At 40.6% G+C, this 19,771-nt stretch overlaps 1 protein-coding gene across 1 annotated transcript in view; it reads right to left on the reverse strand.

Moving 5' to 3' along the window:
* Positions 1–19,771, reverse strand: part of LOC139942579 (nuclear pore complex protein Nup160-like) — a 45,088-nt gene that overhangs the window by 11,984 nt on the left and 13,333 nt on the right. The window contains exons 10-26 of the mRNA XM_071939436.1: positions 19,471–19,539; positions 18,654–18,863; positions 17,902–17,967; positions 17,517–17,616; positions 16,647–16,803; positions 16,202–16,362; positions 15,575–15,735; positions 14,546–14,679; positions 13,340–13,588; positions 12,616–12,685; positions 9,613–9,831; positions 7,964–8,059; positions 6,337–6,431; positions 5,691–5,787; positions 2,174–2,282; positions 1,382–1,545; positions 571–637 (exon numbers count right to left, since the gene is read on the reverse strand). Coding sequence (XP_071795537.1) covers positions 571–637; positions 1,382–1,545; positions 2,174–2,282; positions 5,691–5,787; positions 6,337–6,431; positions 7,964–8,059; positions 9,613–9,831; positions 12,616–12,685; positions 13,340–13,588; positions 14,546–14,679; positions 15,575–15,735; positions 16,202–16,362; positions 16,647–16,803; positions 17,517–17,616; positions 17,902–17,967; positions 18,654–18,863; positions 19,471–19,539 — 2,224 coding nt within the window. The remainder of the gene's footprint in view (positions 1–570; positions 638–1,381; positions 1,546–2,173; positions 2,283–5,690; positions 5,788–6,336; positions 6,432–7,963; positions 8,060–9,612; positions 9,832–12,615; positions 12,686–13,339; positions 13,589–14,545; positions 14,680–15,574; positions 15,736–16,201; positions 16,363–16,646; positions 16,804–17,516; positions 17,617–17,901; positions 17,968–18,653; positions 18,864–19,470; positions 19,540–19,771) is intronic.

A 19,771-nucleotide genomic window follows, 5' to 3' on the forward strand; every position in this document is an offset into this window, starting at 1 on the left:
TAACAATAACAATAACAATAACAATAACAATAACAATAATAATAATAATAATAATAATAATAATAATATAATAATAATAATAATAATAATAATAATAATAATAATAATAATAATATTTGGGATGCTAATCATCCTTGCTTGCTGCTAAGAGCTGAATTGTGAATGACTCTGCTACAACGTGTTCGAGCAACAGGTATGGTTTTCAGTCCCTATCTGAATACATGGGTTTTATTTGGAATATTTATATGGGGTTTTCCTCTCAAATCTTAAATGGCAACTTCTCTACATTATGTTTTTGGCTAGTACAGTGAGTAGAGTTGCTTTTCTGGGAGTCCTTGAGTTGATTTCACAAAGAGTTAGGACCCGTCTTATCTGGAGTTCGGGTGAGTAACTCATCCTTATCTTAGGATGCGTCCAAGGAACTATATGTATTTCGCAAAAGATTAGGGTTTACTGCCTTCTAACTTTGATCCTAAGTTTTAGGAAGAGTTATGTGAATCTGACCACATGGCTTCACAACCAGAACAAATGAAATGAAGTCAAACAAAGATGGTGGATGGAATTGCATACCTGGTGGGTCTAGATTCTCGCCGTTGTAGTCTCTCTTGGGCGAGGCACCAACCAGATCCTCAGGGTGCTGAAATAGAAAGGTTTTGATTTTTTGTTCAAAGTTTGGAACAGACTTTTGGGAAAACACAATATCTTGATGTCTCTTGCCATTTTCCATGGCTACGACTTCATTAGGCTCTGACCATTACAAAATTTCTGATTTTGGCCACAATAACCTGTGTATTACATGTGCATTGAATTGCCTTTGGTCATTAAAGGAACACGTTGCCTTGGACCGGTCGAGTTGGTCTTTGAAAAGCGTTTGTAACCGTTTGTTATAAAATACATATGATGGAAAGATATTTTAAAAGTAGAATATAATGATCCACACAAGCATCACTCGAAATTGCGTGGTTTTCTTTTACCTCGTCGACAAACACGGTCGGCCATTTAAATTTTTGACTCCCATAAATGGCCGACCGTGTTAGTTTGCAAAGTAAAAGGAAAACCACGCAATTTCGAGGCAAATGTGTGTGGATCATTGTATTCTACTTTTAAAACATCTTTCTAACCATATGCATTTTATAACAAACGGTTACAAACGCTTTTCAAAGACCAACTCGACTGATCCAAGGCAACGTGTTCCTTTAAACTCAATGGATCAGTTAATATGCATGGTATGGGGCAATCAGTGAGTGATCCAAGTACGTCCACTGTTAGGAAAACAAAAAATAGGAATTAGATTGTGTTACATGTAGACCTTCCCTGCAGCTTCCTAAAAATAACAGAATCCCCAGGACAGCTTCTTATAACTCTTTTAGATAGAGCTTACCGGTTCGTCGATTGCAACAGGCTTGACGATCCAAGCAAAGTCAGGGTTGACTAGATCCAGAGCGTTCATTGCCGCCAGGTAGTATTTAGCTTGTCTTCTCAGTCCGTCCAGTGTCGGCACCTCTAGGCTGAGACGTATGGCGTGCTCATACATTGCACTACCGGCTGGAAGGGATAAAGATTGGGTTAGTACGGGATGTGTTTTTTGCGGTTGTCACCAATAACTGTTTCAGTCAAGATGAATTGCAATACGCGTCATCGACCGCCATCTTTGATGTATTTTACATGTGAAAAGTGCACAGGAGTCACGCGTAGCGTGTACACGCATGCACTTTTCACATGTGAAATACATCATAGAGATGGCGGTCAATTATGCGTATTGCAATCCACCTATGGCAAGTGATCAACCAATGGCAAATTCAACAGAAAAAGTTATAAAACACCTGTTCCTAGTTCTGTATTCTGGTTGGGTGAAACATGGTCAGGAGTTCTCTTGACGATGACTAGAGCAAGCTAGTCAAAACGTTGAGTCCAATTCAGAACTGACTCCGGGGCAGTACAGTTAATAACGATCCTATAAGCTAAAGTAGTAGTCCAGCCTATTTTCTATACCATCCGCCCTCGTAATAGTTAAAAAGCAGGACATTTCCTTTCAGAACTGAGAAGTCTCCCGAACCTCTGATTATCTACTCCGCTCACAGTAGAATAAAGCAAGACAGTTCTCTAAGAACAAACTCTACCTGGCAAGTAGATACACACATGGTGTTACCGCAAACCAAATATACAGTCTCACCTTTCCTGTAATTTCCCCTGAAGATGTGGAAAGCATAGAGGAGATCATAGAAGTTCCGTGTTGCCATCAGGTCCATTGAGCGTGCCCTAGACTCCATGATAGCCACAACCTAGAAGGTAATGGGGGAAGGGGTTCAAATGAGAGAAACAAAACATGAGATTCAGACTCCTTCACCAGCAACACCGGTGGTACAACCCAGCAACACCAGTGATACCACCCATAAGACAAGGGGTAACGTCCGTCGATATCGGTTTTTTCCCATAACCGATATATCGAAAATTAAATATCGAGTATACTCGATATATCGAGTATTTCCCGCGCGCAAGATGAAGCCTAAAAACAGCACTTGGTATACTCATGTTTGTAGTTGAAAAATCTCAAATTGCGTAGTCCCGCGCCCCGATTTTTTCTGGTTTTACAATAAAGTATGATCACCGCTACTGCTGGCTTGGCCAATCGGTGAACGCTCACCACAATTCTCGATTCGTGATTGGCCATGATTGACCGTCTCAATCTTTGTGAGTTGCGTGACCCGCCGACATTAAGGTGTCAGTTGCCTATGCATTGACGTATAAGTGTCAAACAAGTTGTCCGACGGGCACGCGGGCGGGCGGCTTTGAGTTGAGATCTTCGGTAGGATGTGGAAAAAAAATTGGTGCGACAGGCCCGCTGTTGTGGAGAGTGAAGTGTGTTAGGGGAGCGCGGCGCTTCAAACTTTGTCAACACTAAATGAATTAGTTACTAAACTTTTTGAGAGTCTAATGCCCTTCAAAATAACGACAATTCATGGCAATATTGTTAGATACATAATAAATGTCCGCTGGTATGTTACACTACCTTTAATAATAATAATAATAATAATAATAATAATAATAATAATAATAATAAGACATTTGTAAAGCGCCTAATGCAAAAGCCTCTAAGCGCATTAAAGAAACAATAAAATAAACAATTAGAGAAAGATACAAGATACAAATAGGCAAACTACAAAAAAGAAGCTTTAAACAAATGAGTTTTCAACAAGGACTTAAAACATTGTAAAGTATTAGCTTGGCGAATATGCACAGGAAGACTATTCCAAAGAAACGGTACGGTTGAAAATGGTTGAGATAATCATCCAAAAAAATCACGAGAAAGTCCCGCAAAACACAGACCTACCACTCCGCGCTCACAATGTACAACGCAAGCAGCATGATGCAGTCACATAGTCTCCAATAAAGGCTCGTAGCACTTAGCAGTCTATAGTAAAGGCATTAACATTGAATGCGAGAAAGCCCTCTATTGTCGAAATAACGCAGTGCATCACGCGATACCGCCTTGAAAAAAGACTGCACGTGTCTGTGCATGCTTGGGCAAACGGGTTTTCCCCCCGAATTGCAATAACCACACACGCTGGTGTGCACGCTTAAACCGTACAACAGCAAAGTCTTCGCTGGTACGCACGCAATAGCCGCCGACAGCGTGGTCTGCGAAGCATATAGTTCCTCGGAAGTGTAAGCTTGTTTACGAAAACAACAACGTGTAGGCTTTATTTGACCAAAATGACGCCATTATGATACCTTGGATTGATAGAAAGATTATTTTACTGTATAACGTAAGATTGTTTTCTTCCTTGTTTTGTTATGTCTTGTTGATTCGGGGAGGTTTTTGCGTTTTTTTTTTGCAAACCAGCGGTGGTTTCTTGTGAGGTTTTACCACGCGCTCGCCGCGGAGTTGTGAAATTCTGCGACGGGCCAGCGGCTGATGGCGAAAACACAAAGAACAAGCAGACATACTTGGTTGTAGAACGTATTTTATTTAATAGAGCAACTCGAAATGATGAAATTACATAACGACGACGGCTTTTCTAATACTCAAACACAGATTTCTTTTAAATAATCGGACACTCTTTTGGTATTTTCGATATCATTTAGGAACATCGAATTTTTCAAAACATCGAAATTTTTCGATATATCGAAAATCCGATATTACGATATGATTATAAAAGTGACATCGGCGATTTCGATGTCAAAAAAATATCGAGTTTTTGAGTATTTTCGATATATCGACGGACGTTAACAAGGGGTCATGTCACCTGCACCACCACACAAGAACTACACTCAAGAGGCGTTTCTACGGCCACAGATCAACAGTCAAGACCCAGTACACCTGTAGGACATCACTTCAATCTTCCTAATCACTCCATTTCTGACATGATCTTACAGGGCATAGAGGCACTAGGCAACCACAGAGAGACTGTGCGTTTGAGTAGGGAGAAACTCTGGATTAGACGCCTCCAGACCATTCAACCCCATGGTCTGAACATCCAAGAAGGAAACGACTAATAAACCTTTTGTTTTGCCGTCTCCGTTCCCAGCAGATATCCCCCTTTCAGCCTGCGCCCTATTCACCAATTATTTACTTTTTTCCCCACCTCTCCCCACCCTTGATATTGTCCTTTGTGCTTCCATCTTCTTGTGGTCAAGCCAGTCCCTTCCCTTCAACCCCCCCCCCCTTTTGTCCCCCTTTTAATTGTTTACCCCTTGCTTTTTAGGCATGCTTTCTAACCCCATCCATGTATTTCCACTTCATTGCTTATGTTTCACTTAGTTACCTGTTCATGTTTAGTGTGTTCTCATTTAGCCTTTGAGAAAGAATCTGCCAGGGTCGAAATGTCAGGCCATTAACTATTTCTTTAGCATTAATTTCTTTTATTTAGGAATTTTAAAATACTTTTGTACGGTGTACTTTATCTGTTGATAATGTACTGTGTTTTGTAACACATGTACAAGAACCAAGTTCATCAAAAAGAGAAGGGGTTCGCCCCAGTGTTCCTGGCTGGATTGGCTTAATAATGCTTAACAGTACCTTATAAACCATTACATGTAAAGGAATGGGTCTCAACAATGAACAGGTCTCATACTTCAAAAACGTAGCTTCACAATACCTTGCAGAAAAAAGACTAAAAGGAACACGTTGCCTTAGACTGGTCGAGTTGGTCTTTGAAAAGCGTTTGCAACCGTTCGTTATAAAATGCATATGGTTGGAAAGATGTTTTAAAAGTAGAATACAATGATCCACACGAATACGTTTTGAAATGATGTGGTTTTCCTTTTACCTCGTCAACTAACACGGTCGGCCATTTGACTCCCATAAATGGCCGACCGTGTTAGTTCGCAAAGCTAAATGAAAACCACGCAATTTTGAGGCAAATTTGTGTGGATCATTGTATTCTACTTTTAAAACGTCTTTCCAACCATGCATTTTATAACAAACGGTTACAAATGCTTTTTATACTGCCAACTCGTCCGATCCAAGGCAACGTGTCCCTTTAAAGTACATGTAGAAGCGGCTTGAGCTTCACATATTGCAGAATATGAGCGCTACATAAGAAGATATTTATTAACTAAATTAAATTGGGAGGCTCAAGAAGTTGGCTAAATGTTTTTCGGTGCCTTTCATTACTGTGGACCCAGGTTCGAATCCCACCTCGGATAAAAGCCTTTCATGAAGTATAACTTTGAATGATTTATTTTACCTCGTCATGAAGATCAATGTACGGAAACTGAATAAGCTCCTTGGTCTGTCCCATCTTACATAGCACTACGATGAACTGACGGAGGCAGTCACGACGTCTAGTGAAAAAAGAACAACGAGTTACAGATGCAGCTTGGCTGTAAGGTTGGCATAGTTTGTCAATCATTCACATTGACGGAGGAAATATGGTAGTTGATACTTAAAGCGGTGGACACTATTGGTAATTACTATTGGTAATTACTAAAAATAATTATCAGCATAAAAACTTACTTGGTAACAAGTAATTAGGAGAGGTTGATAGTATAAAAACTTGTGAGAAACAACTCCCTCTGAAATAACGTAGTTATCAAAAAGTAGTAATTTTCCACAAATTTTATTTTGAGACCTCAGATTTAGAATTTGAGGTCTCGAAATCAAGCATATGAAATCAAGCATACACAACTTCGTGTGACAAGGGTGTTTTTTCCTTCATTATTATATTGGAACTTCGATGACCGATTGAGCTCAAATTTTCACAGGTTTGTTATTTTCTGCATATGTTGAGATACACCAAGTGAGAAGAATGGTCTTTGACAATTACCAATATTGTCCACTGTCTTTATGAGGGCAGATAATGGGAGGTTTTTCCCAACAATTTACATCCTTACCTTTCAGGGTCAGGGTTCGTTGCCATGGCAGCGTAAGCTTCATCATTGTGTCCTAACTCTAAATGGTACTTGAAGACTTTGGACCACAGCGTTGGCTACCGGAGAGAAATACACAAAACCAAAATATACATGGTACAACAAAATACTTGGAATACAACTCCATGTACATGTGAATCAAAAGGTCGAGTCCTGTGTGCATGATACCTGTGTATAATAATAATATAATATCGAAGTCTTATATAGCGCACATATCTACCAAACAAGTTACTCAAGGCGCTGAGTATAAACAAACTTTCAGAAAGATAGGTTATTGCAGTGATGAATTCTGAGATCCAATTATTTAGCACCTTATAAGGTTTTACAAGGTGCTACGGCGCATTAAGCAGCCACAACCAGGAACACCGGGGCGAACCCCTTCTCTTTTCGATAAGTGCACTGGGTTCTTTTACATGCGTTACACAACACATGGGACCAACGGCTTTACGTCCCATCCGAAGGATGAAGCAATGGTGAAGTGTCTTGCTCAAGGACACAGTGTCACGGCTGGGGATTCGAACCCACACTCTGCTGATCAGAAACACCAGAGTTTGAATTCGGTGCTCTTAACCACTCGGCCACGACACTTCCACGAATGACCCACAAAAATGAGTGCCAGAGATAAAAAACACACATACATGACATACCTAGGAGGCTAGTATTTGTGATAGGCTCTACAAAAATGAGTCGCTTGTCGCACAATCTACTTTCCGGTACATGAGTGATGGGAGGGTGCAAAAAAAAATTATGCGGTTTTATGCTTCTCCAGCATTATTTTCACTTTTTCTTAAATTATGACATTTTTTTTTCAATAAAGATGAATAAAACATGTTCTTTTTGGTCATCCCTTGGACATCACTAGTTGATGTTTTTATTTTCAGATTATGACGTAATCTATTTTTTAAAAGGTCATACATGTAGCTTTTGAACCAAACATCCCACAAGTGTGAAAGATAATATGTCAAAATGAAGCACTTTTCAGCCATTTATAAAACCCAGTAAGTTAATTTTCCCCCTTGTGACTCATTTCCACAGAGCCCAGAGGGGGGGGGGGGGGGGGGGGGGGGGGGGTGGTGGTCGTAAAAAATCTTTGGTTTTAAGAGGTCAAAGCAAACGCGACCCCGTTACTCTAACATCCTGTTTGTTGTGCTTTTCATTGGTCACAGTGTGTTTACGTAATGATTACGGAGATCAATGGGTCGTCTGTTGTGAGTTAAACCGGATGTGGACTTTTTTATTCGGGTTTATCTTTTAATACTGTGTGTGGACAGAATAAAAAAAGACCACATCCGGTTTAACTCACAACAGGCGACCCATTGACCTTCGTAATTTTTGCGTAAACACACGGTGACCAATGAACAGGATAATAAACAGGATGTTAGAGTCGCGTTTTCTTTGACCTCTTAAAACCAAAGATAAACCGGATCAGGTTTAACTCAGTGCTGTCTGAACGCAAAGGGGTTTTATTTTTACGATCACCCCCTGCTGTTCGTAAAAGTTAAACCGGTTCGGGTCTACCTTAGTACGCTGTCTGAACATACCCATAGTGGTTAGCCACAGGTGTCAATTCGAGGTAAGTGGATTTACTTACCACATTAGGGTCATCATCATCAGCAACACTCAGGGCTGTACCAGCTAACGAGATGACTAGATCTGGCATGGAGAATTGCTCAAGTAAGCGTATCACCTAGGCAACAATAAACAACAAGGAAGATAACAGGTGTGAGTTGGTATAAACAAACATTTGGCAAAAAGTGATCTACAAAAGGTGTCAAAACCCTTTACAAGTACTGGACACCTTTGGTAATTGTCAAAGACCTGTTTTCTCATTTAGTGTATCCAAAAAAAAAACCAATAAAATAACAAATCTGTGAAAATTTGGACTCAATTGGTTATCAAGGTTGCAAGAGAATAAAGGACAGAACAAAACCTTGATGCAACAATTTGTGTGCTTTCAGGCCTGAAGTCTTTTAATGTTTGTGTAAGAAATTGCATGTACCTCTTTCTCAAAAAATACAATACATGTCAAGTATAGTACTTCAGAGGGAGCTGTTTCTCACAGTGTTTTGTACTAAGTATAATACTTCCGAGGGAGCTGTTTCTCACAGTGTTTTGTACTATCAACAGCTCTCCATTGCTCGTTACCGAGTAAGTTTTCATGCTTTAATACAATTTTTTTGAGTAATGACCATTAATAAATACCTTGGACGGTTACAAGTCTCTGATTGGTCAAAATCCGGTCATGTGTGGGAGTGTTAACGGTTGTATAAAGACTGGCGTTGGAAAATAGCGAATAAGTGGCCCCTAAATCAGCATACATTGTGTAAACCTTGCACGTTGCACTGTATCGCATGCTTATTTATATCCATGTTAGTTTCATTGCAACTTCGCGCACTTGCGCGTACGCGCGCTGAAAATGTATCAATTTTGAGTGCGCGCGTGTAACAGGTGCGCGCGTATAAACTGACGCTGAGCTCATGCGCGCGTTTTAATGCACAAAGAACACCTATCGTCCAATCATTTGCCTCCTTTGACCCCAGTGAAGGCGCTGAACAGATCATTAATTAAAAGAGTCACTGGTCTCAAAGATCAAAATGTGATTAACGCACGAAAGAGATGGGAACCATCAAAAGCTTAAATATGGCCCCTGAACAGGTCTGGAAGTACCGCCGAGAGAAAAGTCACAAACTTTGGACAATTTTGGCCGTTTAATTCGCTAAAAAGGGTATTTATTAATGGGAATAACGATGTTCGGACCCGGTCTTCACTGCGTGGTAATGACCTTGGTTGGTGGCTGGCGCTGTTAATAATAATAATAATAATAATTTACAATTATATAGCGCAATATATGAATTAACATCTCTATGCGCTTTACAATACAACTAGTAACAGACCTCGCCTCCGGCTCGGCCCGTTAACAGCGCCAGCCACCAACCCGGTCATTACCACGCAGTGAAGACCGGGTACTCGCACTGTTATTTCCTAAATAGTGTCCAGTGTCTTTAAGCAATTTTGTTTTTGTGCTTAGCAAGTGTTTGTGCGCACAGGCTTCAAGAAAGTGGGCCCTGGGGCTGATTTTCACAAAGAGCTAAGATTCATCATAACTGCAAATCAATCCTAGTTGCTAAGTAAAGTGTGATGTCACAATACAAATCGCTATGGAAATATTGACAATTTGTCTTGCCATTAATTGTATTCCTTGTGAAATTGGCCCCTGATCTCTATTTGCAAAATGTCTACCTTCAAGTAATACAAGACGTCCAGCTTCTTGCCCTCATATTCGTCAGTCAGAAGGAGTTTATTCAGAAGGAAGTCTTCGTCGGCGATGCGATGCGACGCCTTGAGGAAGCAGGCTAGCGCTTTGTGAGGTTCTCCGGTGTTCAGGAGCGAGTGGCCGAGCAGGAAGTGGCGCGAAGAGATGTTCCAGTCGCACCACGGGTTCAGAAGACGGATGTACTCCTTGAAGTGATGAAATATATTCATTCATTCATTCATTCATTCATTCATTCATTCAACTGGCAGCACGAAGCTGAATAATGTGGCATTACAAGATAACAATATTGATAAAAATAGCACAGATAAAACACACAAAAATTGCACCACCGCGGGGTACAAAGGAACATTATATAAGAAGACGACAATAAGTAAAAATAAATATTAGATAAACCACTAAAAGACACTTAAAAAAATGCACAGGGTGTTGTGGGAACCCTCTTATACATTGAAACCCCACTATGGAGTAAACCAGCTAAAAAAGAGAAACCCTAGCAGTTAAAAACTAAACATATGACAAAAACAATGATAGCAAAAAAGGGAAAACAAATTTGATAAAACAGTAAAGATTTACAAACAATTACAGGATGGTGGGTGATCTAGTTTTGCTCCATGGTTTTAAAGGAACACGTTGCCTTGGATCGGACGAGTTGGTCAAAACAAAAGGGTTTGTAACCGTTTTTTATAAAATGCATATGGATGGAAAGATGTTTTAAAAGTAGAATACAATGATCCACACAAGTTTGCCTCGAAATTGCGTGGTTTTCCTTCTACTGTGCGAACTAACATGGTCGGCCATTTATGGGAGTCAAAATTTTGACCCCCATAAATGGCCGACGTGTTAGTCGACGAGGTAAAAGGAAAACCACGCAATTTCGAGGCATGTTTGTGTGGATCATTGTATTCTACTTTTACAACATCTTTCTACCCATATGCATTTTATAAAAAACAATTACAAACGCTTTTCAAAGACCAACTCGACCGATCCAAGGCAACGTGTTCCTTTAATGCGCGGTTGTTTGGGTTTTTTTTGCGGGTTGATTTCAAGAAAGACTTGGGTTCTAGAATGCAATACCTTCATGGTTAAACAAAGGCGCAGTTGTTTTTGCTACTTTTAAATGAAAGTTTTGTTCACAAAACAGACGCCGGTATAATTGAAAAAAAAAAATACCGTAAAACTCATATGCTTCTTCATGGATGTTGCAACTATTTTCATGTCTACCTTTTCGGGGGTTTAATTTTCTGGACGAAAGTGGGAAGATTTTGGGAACTTCGGTTATCGGTACGATGTATTATGTTTATGAATACTTATTAAAAGTACAAATAGGCAATGTTTATACATGCGATTGCACGTAACCCTCCCCGTAGATTTGAAGGCAATACATAAAAAGTTAATTTGATATTTTTAACAGTCGGTTTTAAAGTGGTTTTTTTTTGTTAAGTAAAACACTAAAAAAAAAAATCATAAAAAAAGTTCTTACTTGGGAATACTTGGATGTCGAGTGCTTACAATAAACCGTGGACTAAAAAAACTACCTAAATAAAGATCATATTAAATTTTTTCATTTGCTCTGACAAATAATTTGACCCGTTTTTAAATTAACTTTAATAATATTATTGTTTACATATTTTAAAAGAAAAAATACTCTCAAATTAGTGAGCCCCTTACGAACACAATAACTTGGTACACATAAATTAAGTATGGCTTCCAGTGCAGTTAAGTTGACGTTGCAATTCATGTTGAATTTTGAAATAGCGACGATCGGAAATCGAGTAGTTGGTATACAACAGTATACTTTTAGTTTAAAAAAAATATACAAAAATTGACGGACCAGTCAAAAACGTGGCGGACCAGTGAAAAATCAAGCCAACTGGTCCTGCTGGCCAGTTGAAAAAAAAGTTAAGGGCAACCCCTGTAGTCCTATGTTTAGGCACCGTATATTTAGTAGCATTGCGAAGACCCATACTGTGAGTGTTGTTGTTATGAGGAAACCAGCATATCTATCAGAGGTACTACATTTAACAGCAAAGTTAATACATAATTGATCACGTCTATCTTCAAGCGTCTGGAGACCCATGAATAAGAATAAGTTGGGAAGGATATCCACAGAGAGTAAATATCATTTTTGTTATTATTTCGATTTTGGGGGGTGAACAAAGAATTGACTAGAGTGGGATTCGAACCAACTACCTCCGGATTAACGTGCCGGCGCTCTACCAACTGAGCTATCTAACCCTATGTTGGCGGTGTCCCTATTTTGTCAATATCTTTGTTCTAGATAGCTCAGTTGGTAGAGCGCCGGCACGTTAATCCGGAGGTCGTTGGTTCGAATCCCACTCTAGTCAATTTTTTGTTCAACCACCAAAATCATTTCAAAATTTACCCAGTCAGTTTCCCTTGTGGATTATATTGATATCTGAAACAAAAAGTCGCATCCCCTTAAAGTGATCCCCTGGCTGCCGCTTCCCAGGTTGTATCGTAATTTGGGTGTGATCCCTGGCTACACTGCAGTTAACGGTTGTATGGCTTCTGACTGGCACCCCGAAACAAAGATATTGACAAAAAAGGGACACTGCCAACATAGGGCTAGATAGCTCAGTTGGTAGAGCGCCGGCACGTTAATCTGGAGGTCGTTGGTTCGAATCCCACTCTAGTCAATTCTTTATTCAACCCCCAAAATCATTTCAAAATTTACCCAGTCAGTTTTTGTGAAACAAAAAGTCGCATCCCCTTAAAGTGATCCCCTCGCTGCCGCTTCCCAGGTTGTATCGCAATTTGGGTATGATCCCTGGCTACACGGCAGTTAAAGGTTGTATGGCTTCTGACTGGCACCCCTGGCACCGCTCTACCAACTAAGCTATCTAGCCCTATGTTTCTGTGGATAAGACGCTCGGCGGACAAGACACAGTACCTCAAATCACAATTTTTTTTTTATGTGCAACGTAGACATGTGTCACATCATGACTCACCTGTAGCTGTGCGTATTGACACTTTCCCATCAAGAATTCTGGAAACAGAAAACTGCCACTGATTGGCCAGCTGGGAAAAAGTAGGCGGAGTCAAGGAAGGCAAACTTCTCAATCTTTTTTTTTGTAAACTAAATTTTGCTGTTCTTAAACCAACTTTATACTGTTGTTGTGATTGTTGTTATTGTTGTTAGTGTCTATTGTGACTATTATGCAATAAACCAGTCGGGCGTGACCGGTGGCTGGGCAGCACCCAGCGGCCTGGCCATGCGGCAGTCCGTTGTCAATCCAGTCAAGCTGTCACTTGGTTCTATTTATTAGTCCTCCGTGTAGACAAGGCCAACGCGACTCACCATTGGTTTAGGTAAGCACTGAACTACAACACTGTAGTGATCCCAAGTCTTGCATCAAATTGGGGACATGCCTGGAATTTCGGCTTTCAGAGGGCTAGGCCATTTATATTTTGTAAAGGGCACTTCCAATGGGAAACTTTTGAAGGGGCACCAAGGCCAAGACCAGGGGCAACGCAGGAATGGCCTCCGTGGCCTGCGTTTATTTCCAGGCCAGTGGGGAGGAAGGAAGAATTTTTATTAATATTATTTTTAATGATTTTCTAATTGAAAATTTGAGACATTAGGAACCTGGCAAGTGAAATTCGAAGAATAAAAAGCACTTTTGCAAATAAAGAACTTCTGCAAATATAATGGGATGAAATAATAAAGGATACATCATCTGTGTGAGTGCAGTCACACACGGCTGCAAAATGGTCGTCCACGTCTCGCACTCGTTCGCCTTGGTGTATCCAGCCTTCATGACCTTTGACCTCATCTGTGACCCACCGACCCCTTTAAGGAATAGCTCTGCCAGTGTGGGTGTGTGCGCGCCCATGGTGGCCTGGGCTGATGAAAGGGGCGTGGTCAGACCCACTGAGCTGTCTGTGATCTCAAGTGCTGCCAGTTGTCTCAGGTTGGCCTCTCTGGAGAGTAAAATTTTAACTTCGCTTGAAATTTTGAAGTACACTGTACTGGGCCCAATTTCATGGCTCTGCTTACCGCCAAATTCTGCGCTTATGATGACGATTCCCCACTTACTTGCAAGCGCCAAATTTCTGCGCTACCTTTGTAAGCGTAGAATGCCTAGTAACGTGGAGTACGCACGCGCAGACGCCAAAATTTGCCGCTAACCCGTGAAATAGGCTTGCCGTAAGCACTGAATTCCCTGCTTCTGTAAGCGCCGATTCTGTGCTTACGGTAAGCAGAGCCATGAAATTGGGCCCTGTACCGTGTGTCTCAAATAAATTACAACACCCCTTACAAATATTCTGCCTTTTTATTGGTTTAGAGCGCGTCACATGGTACGTCTTAGTTTTACTAGAAACGGCGGCCGTGTGATAGTGCATCGTTTGCCGTGTGATAGTCCGACGACTATCACACGGCAGGCCGTACCCAGACATCTTTTTACCCACCTCAAACCCAATCAGTTGTGCATCTGTGTATCTGAAACACGCGTACGAACATTATGTGTACGAGGATGATAAATAGTCTGTTGGGGGTGTTATAAAAACAAATATTGACTGATTTTACTCTGACTCCCTCGGTGATCCCCGGGAAAATAAAACGCTCCAGGGATTACCTCGGAAGTTGTAGTTTTAACCATAGCACTCGAAGCAGTCAATATTTGTATACTATACACTGTACACTTTTGAAATGGCTGCCGAATAAAAAATATATATGATTCTGGAGGAAAAGGTTTAGGTGTATGGATAGCTTATGGATTCCACTTTCATATGACACCAAAAAGTCTGAAAGTAACTCATGCTTGGCTGAAAATGAAAAATGTGGAAAACACTGGTACAGGCAAATTATTATGAAACCGACCAATCAAAATGTATAAGTGTCCAACCCAAAACCCTCCCTCTAGTGTTTCTACTCACAGTGAATTGGTCGGTACGGTGCTCGCCAGGCAACTGCCCACCCAGTGTAAGGAGTAATAGGCAAGGAGACAGGATGCCGTCTCTGAGATGATCTCTGAATCCAGGTCATCCATTGCATCTGATGAAAGTGACGTCTGTCAGAAACACAAGACACAAGATAAAAAAGGTTTAAAAAGGTGATAAAAGATGAAAAACTACAAGAGTGGTATTCAAGAGTGGTATTCAATTCAAACCTGGGTCAACCCCGCAATGCTCACTCGGGCGAGCCCCTGACAAGAGCTAATCAAATGATCACTCACCCTCTCATGGTGATGCATGCACCTGGGGCCAGCCCCAAGTGGCCTGACACAGTTATTTGAACGTACCAGGACAGACTGGGGTCGACCCGGGCAAAACCCTACGAGCTAAGTGAGACAGCAAGTTTGGACCGAGCCAGCCCTTTTTGTTAAAAATGAGATAAACATAAAGGAAAAACTTGATAACCGTTTTTTTTGCTGACTGCTTTGGGAGAAAAGTACCTTTCTAAAATGAACGATATGGGAGAAGTATAACATTTAAGAATTCAGGCGATATGTACAAACTGGCGAATCGCAATACTATTGTGAATTGACTGTATTAAAGCATTTCTTAAACTCTTATCCGTACGTGTGTCTTTTACACTGGATAACATGCTGCCATGCCAACAACTCTGGTGTTTCTATTCAGCAGAGTGTGTGTTTAAGTCCCGGTCATGACACTTGTGTCCTGAGAAAAACACTTTGAACACTATAATTGCTTCTCTCCTAGCAGGGGTAAATGGGTACCTGTGAGGGCAGAGATGGTTGGTGGGGTTGGTTTAGCCGAGTAGCGCAAATAATTGCCGCACAGGCTGTTTAGTTGAGATGGTTTAAGGAATGGTTTTAAGGCCCAGTGACCAGGGGTAATAATGCCGGAAGCGCTTTGAGAAGCCCTCAGGTGTGAAAAGCGCTATATAAAAACTTATCTCAAAAACTCATTCTGCACCTCGTATGAGTAAGTAAAAATACTCACATGATCACCGAGTTTGACCATGGCACACTCTAGGATGAGTAGATCTCTGAGTAGCTGTAATCGAGTACCAGCCATCTGGACGAAGCTAGCCGCTAAGATAGACACACCCTGTGAGCTGCTGAACAGGTGACTTGTGGTCAAATGCTCCATGGCATCAGGGGCTGTATTAGAAACGAAACAGGTTTACGGATGGTTCAGTAAATATAGATATTGTTTTTATAAGGAAAACCTTAAAGGAATACGTTGCCTTGGATCAGTCGAGTTGGTCTTTGAAAAGCGTTTGTTATAATATGCACATGGGTAGAAAGATGCTGTAAAAGTAGAATACAATGATCCACACAAACATGCCTCGAGATTGCACGGTTTTCCTTTTACCTCGTCGACTAACACAGTCGGCCGTTTATGGGAGTCAAATTTTTGACTCCCATAAATGGCCGACCGTGTTCGTTCGCACAGTAAAAGAAAAACCATGCAATTTCGAGGCAAACTTGTGTGGATCATTGTATTCTACTTTGAACACATCTTTCCAACCATACACATTTAATAACAAACGATTACAAACGCTTTTTTATAGATCAACTCGTCCGATCCAAGGCAACGTGTTCCTTTAAGTCTAGAAACTTCTACCTTCATCGTCCACCATGAGTGACATGGGGTTGCCGTCAGCTAGATCCATAGCATTGAGGAGCGTTAGGATGGCACGGACTGGATCCTGTAAAGCTTGGAGGCTGCTTGAAAGCTGCTGGACGAAGGTGATTGAAGGAACCTGTGGGCTCTCCATTGTCTCTCTGTAAAAATAAACAAACAAAATTGGGATTGACAAATTTAGTTTGCCTTTCATCTACCTGTAAACCTCAAGGTGATAACTGGTATAGAGATATAGAAAGGTTTGCGGAAACACTATGTAATGATAACCTCTAAATGAGTTAGGGTGGTTCTGAAACGAATCGTTGGTTTCAATTCGAAATTTGGAAGCACTTTGAGACACCCTTCGGGTGCGTAAAGCGCTACATGTATATCAAATTAAATTATTATTTTTGTTATTATTATGATGAAATACAACGATACATACCCGAGGAGATCTCCAGCGATCTGTTGAGCGATGACGTCCGGTTTCTCTAGCTGGTAGACGTCATGCTCAAACGACATCTTGATCTCTGGACTCAGCGCATGGGACACCATCTTCAGGCAATCTCCGAGGGTCACCAGGTCCCGACAAACCGACTTCTCTGTTGGGGAGAAATGAAAAATCAGGGAATAATTTATAAGGATCACAGTTCGACCAAACCAAAGAGATAATATGTAGGACTGGTGATCATCAAAAAGTAAGCTGTGAATTTAGCTTCAAGGTTTATTGATTTTTTTGTCTGGGGTTCAACCTTGGAGCTGTTTAGGGCCTTAGTTATAATAATGATAACCTTTTTTTATATAGCGCTTTTCACACTCGGGGGGCGTCCTAAATTATTGCTCCTGGTCACTGGGCCTTAATTCACTCCTTAAACCATCTCAGCTCCCTGGTGGGGAGTATATACAGCCTTGTGCAACATTAATATGCGCTACTCGGCTAAATCAACCACAAAAACCATCTCTGCCCTCACAGGTACCCATTTACCCCTGGGTGGAGAGAAGCAATTATAGTTAAGTGTCACGACCGGGATTCGAACCCACACTCTGCTGAACAGAAGCATCAGAGCTTGAATTCGGTGCTCTTATCCGCTCGGCCACGACACCCCACAATAGTAGGCTTTATGTCCCATCTAAATAAGAGATGTGCATGTACTTGCATATACATGTAATGTTAGTGTAGAATTTGACAGTGTACATATCTCTATGTGAAATGAATGTAGGTCAAAGGTGAATGTTTACATCGGCTAGAGGTCAGTCTCTGGCGTTAATCACCAGCCTCCAAGTGTGACATCAGATGTTCAGGCTAGGTTCTTACCTGAAGCAACAAAGGGGAAATCCTGGACATCACAGCCACCAGAGGGCGCCAGATACATATGCTCCACGGCATCGCATGGTCTCAGCACAGACAAAAGATTCTGCAAAGTACAAACCAAAACAAAAACATTGGATGAGATTTAGAAAAACAAGCAACAGGCTATAATGTACAAATTGTTTGAGAAAAATGTGGTGCCCTTAAAAATTTTCCCATTGACTTCAAGATTTTCAAAAAGAAGCGCCCTTTGCAAAACAAAACCGGCCTTGCCCTTTTCAACATGTTCAAAGATGAAATTCTAGTCCTGCTAAATCCAAAGAGACTACTGTAATACAAAAATTAATAAAAATGTTTTATTTTTGTCACTATTTATTGAAACTGTTCTCACCTTTTTAAGCAGACAAACCATCCCCGTGTTGGGATCCAACAAGATTCCCAACGGCTTACTGGCCACCTGGAGAATCAATCATACATAAAAATAAAGACTTGTAATACGCACATATCCATTCTGCTGGGGGTTCAGGCGCAGTAAAACCCCCAAAAAACAAAACAGACACAACAAAATTAATCCTTGAAAACCTGTGAGGTAAGAAAAGTTTTGAGAAGAGATTTTATTTTGTGGTACAAAGACAAGATCTAAGAATAAGTGGTAGAGAGTTCAAGGTGCGTGGCTGAAGAAAAAGACCTGTCACCCCCAGGAGGGCCAAGAATCGAGTTCAATGAAACAAAATGAAAACTAGACATGTGTTTGTTGCGTACCAAACAATGGGGTTTCTGTTGATGAGATGAGACAACAATATGTTTTAAAAAAAAACATTTCAGAAAAGAAATAATCTAAGACATGTCAGATAACAGATTTACATAAAACTTACTTAGTCTAAATGATAATGAAAGTACCCCTTGAAATATTTATGTCTGAAACATCATATTTTATGAGAAATAATTAAAAAAAATATACTTACTTTCCGTTTGGAGTTTATCGCTCAGTAAGCGGGCTTTATTAATTTGTTTTGGATTGTACAGAATTTCTTTATTGGTCTGTTGGTGCACATGTCATGAAAGAACAACACCCCTACACCATTTGAAGTCATCATCAAACCACTGACCTCACTCACGACCTTTTGAACTTTGACCTCTCACCTCATGATACTGCACGCAGCATGTGTAGAAGCGGGACCAGCTCTGCTCCAGCAGTTCTCGATACTCCTCCTGCGACATTTCGCTGCCTCCGACTTTCTGCTGGATCTCCATCTCGATGACCTCGGTGACCTCCGCTCGGAGGACCTCGGGGGTCAAGAGGACTAGGTCGAGCATCGATGAGGAGGCGGGGCCGCTCGATCGGCTGTAAATCTTAACATGGCATTAGATTGGGGGTCACTTTGAATCGATGGTCTCCAATCAAAATCACAGTTTGTACACATAGCGTGTTAATACAATAATGATAATATTAATAATAGTAAAGATTTATATACATGTAGCGCCAAATACATCAAAAACAATGTTCCATGGCGCATACAGAGTAACATTTAAAAAACAAAATCTCTATAGATGAACACAAAGTCATTGTCAGAATTAACAAAAGGGTACATGTAAACAAAAAATTACAAGCCTAAAATTACAAGTAATTGATGAAATATCCAACCAAAGGGCCTCTAAAACGATCATTATTTAAAAAAGATTGAGCCCAACAGTGTTCTACGTAGCCATGGTGGGCGGTGCTGGGCGGGCCAGCCCAAAACTAATAAATTTTGCCCAAGGTACACCGTCCGATATGTACCTTTTAGAGAAGTGGTACATGTCTTTAATAAGGTATACCTTTGTTTTTTTGTAAATGTAGGAGTCCACAATAAAACTAGATTTGAATAATATTGCATGGTATGTCAGCATTACATTGACAACAAATTGACCTATCTTTTTTAACAACAAAAACATGGGAGAATTAAGTTTGCATACTTACATTCAAAGCACGGTATATGGATTGTAGAGAGAAACGCCCCGGATGGAAAACGTGATCCAAATAAGATTCCTGGTGACAAAAATAGGAAAGACAAGAAAATTATAAGAGATGGTTCTTGTGTTTGACTTTAAAGGGTACATGTAGGAACAGGTTTGGTAACTACTCAAAACAAACAAATATTAACCTTAAAACTGACTCGGTAACGAGTATTGGAGAGATGTTGGTAGTATAAAACATTGTGAGAAACTGCTCCATCTGAAGTAGCATAGACTTTGAGAAATAGGTAATTTCTCTATAAAAA

This window comes from Asterias amurensis, chromosome 10 (assembly GCF_032118995.1).
Source record: "Asterias amurensis chromosome 10, ASM3211899v1".
Classification (NCBI taxonomy): Eukaryota; Metazoa; Echinodermata; class Asteroidea; order Forcipulatida; family Asteriidae; genus Asterias; species Asterias amurensis.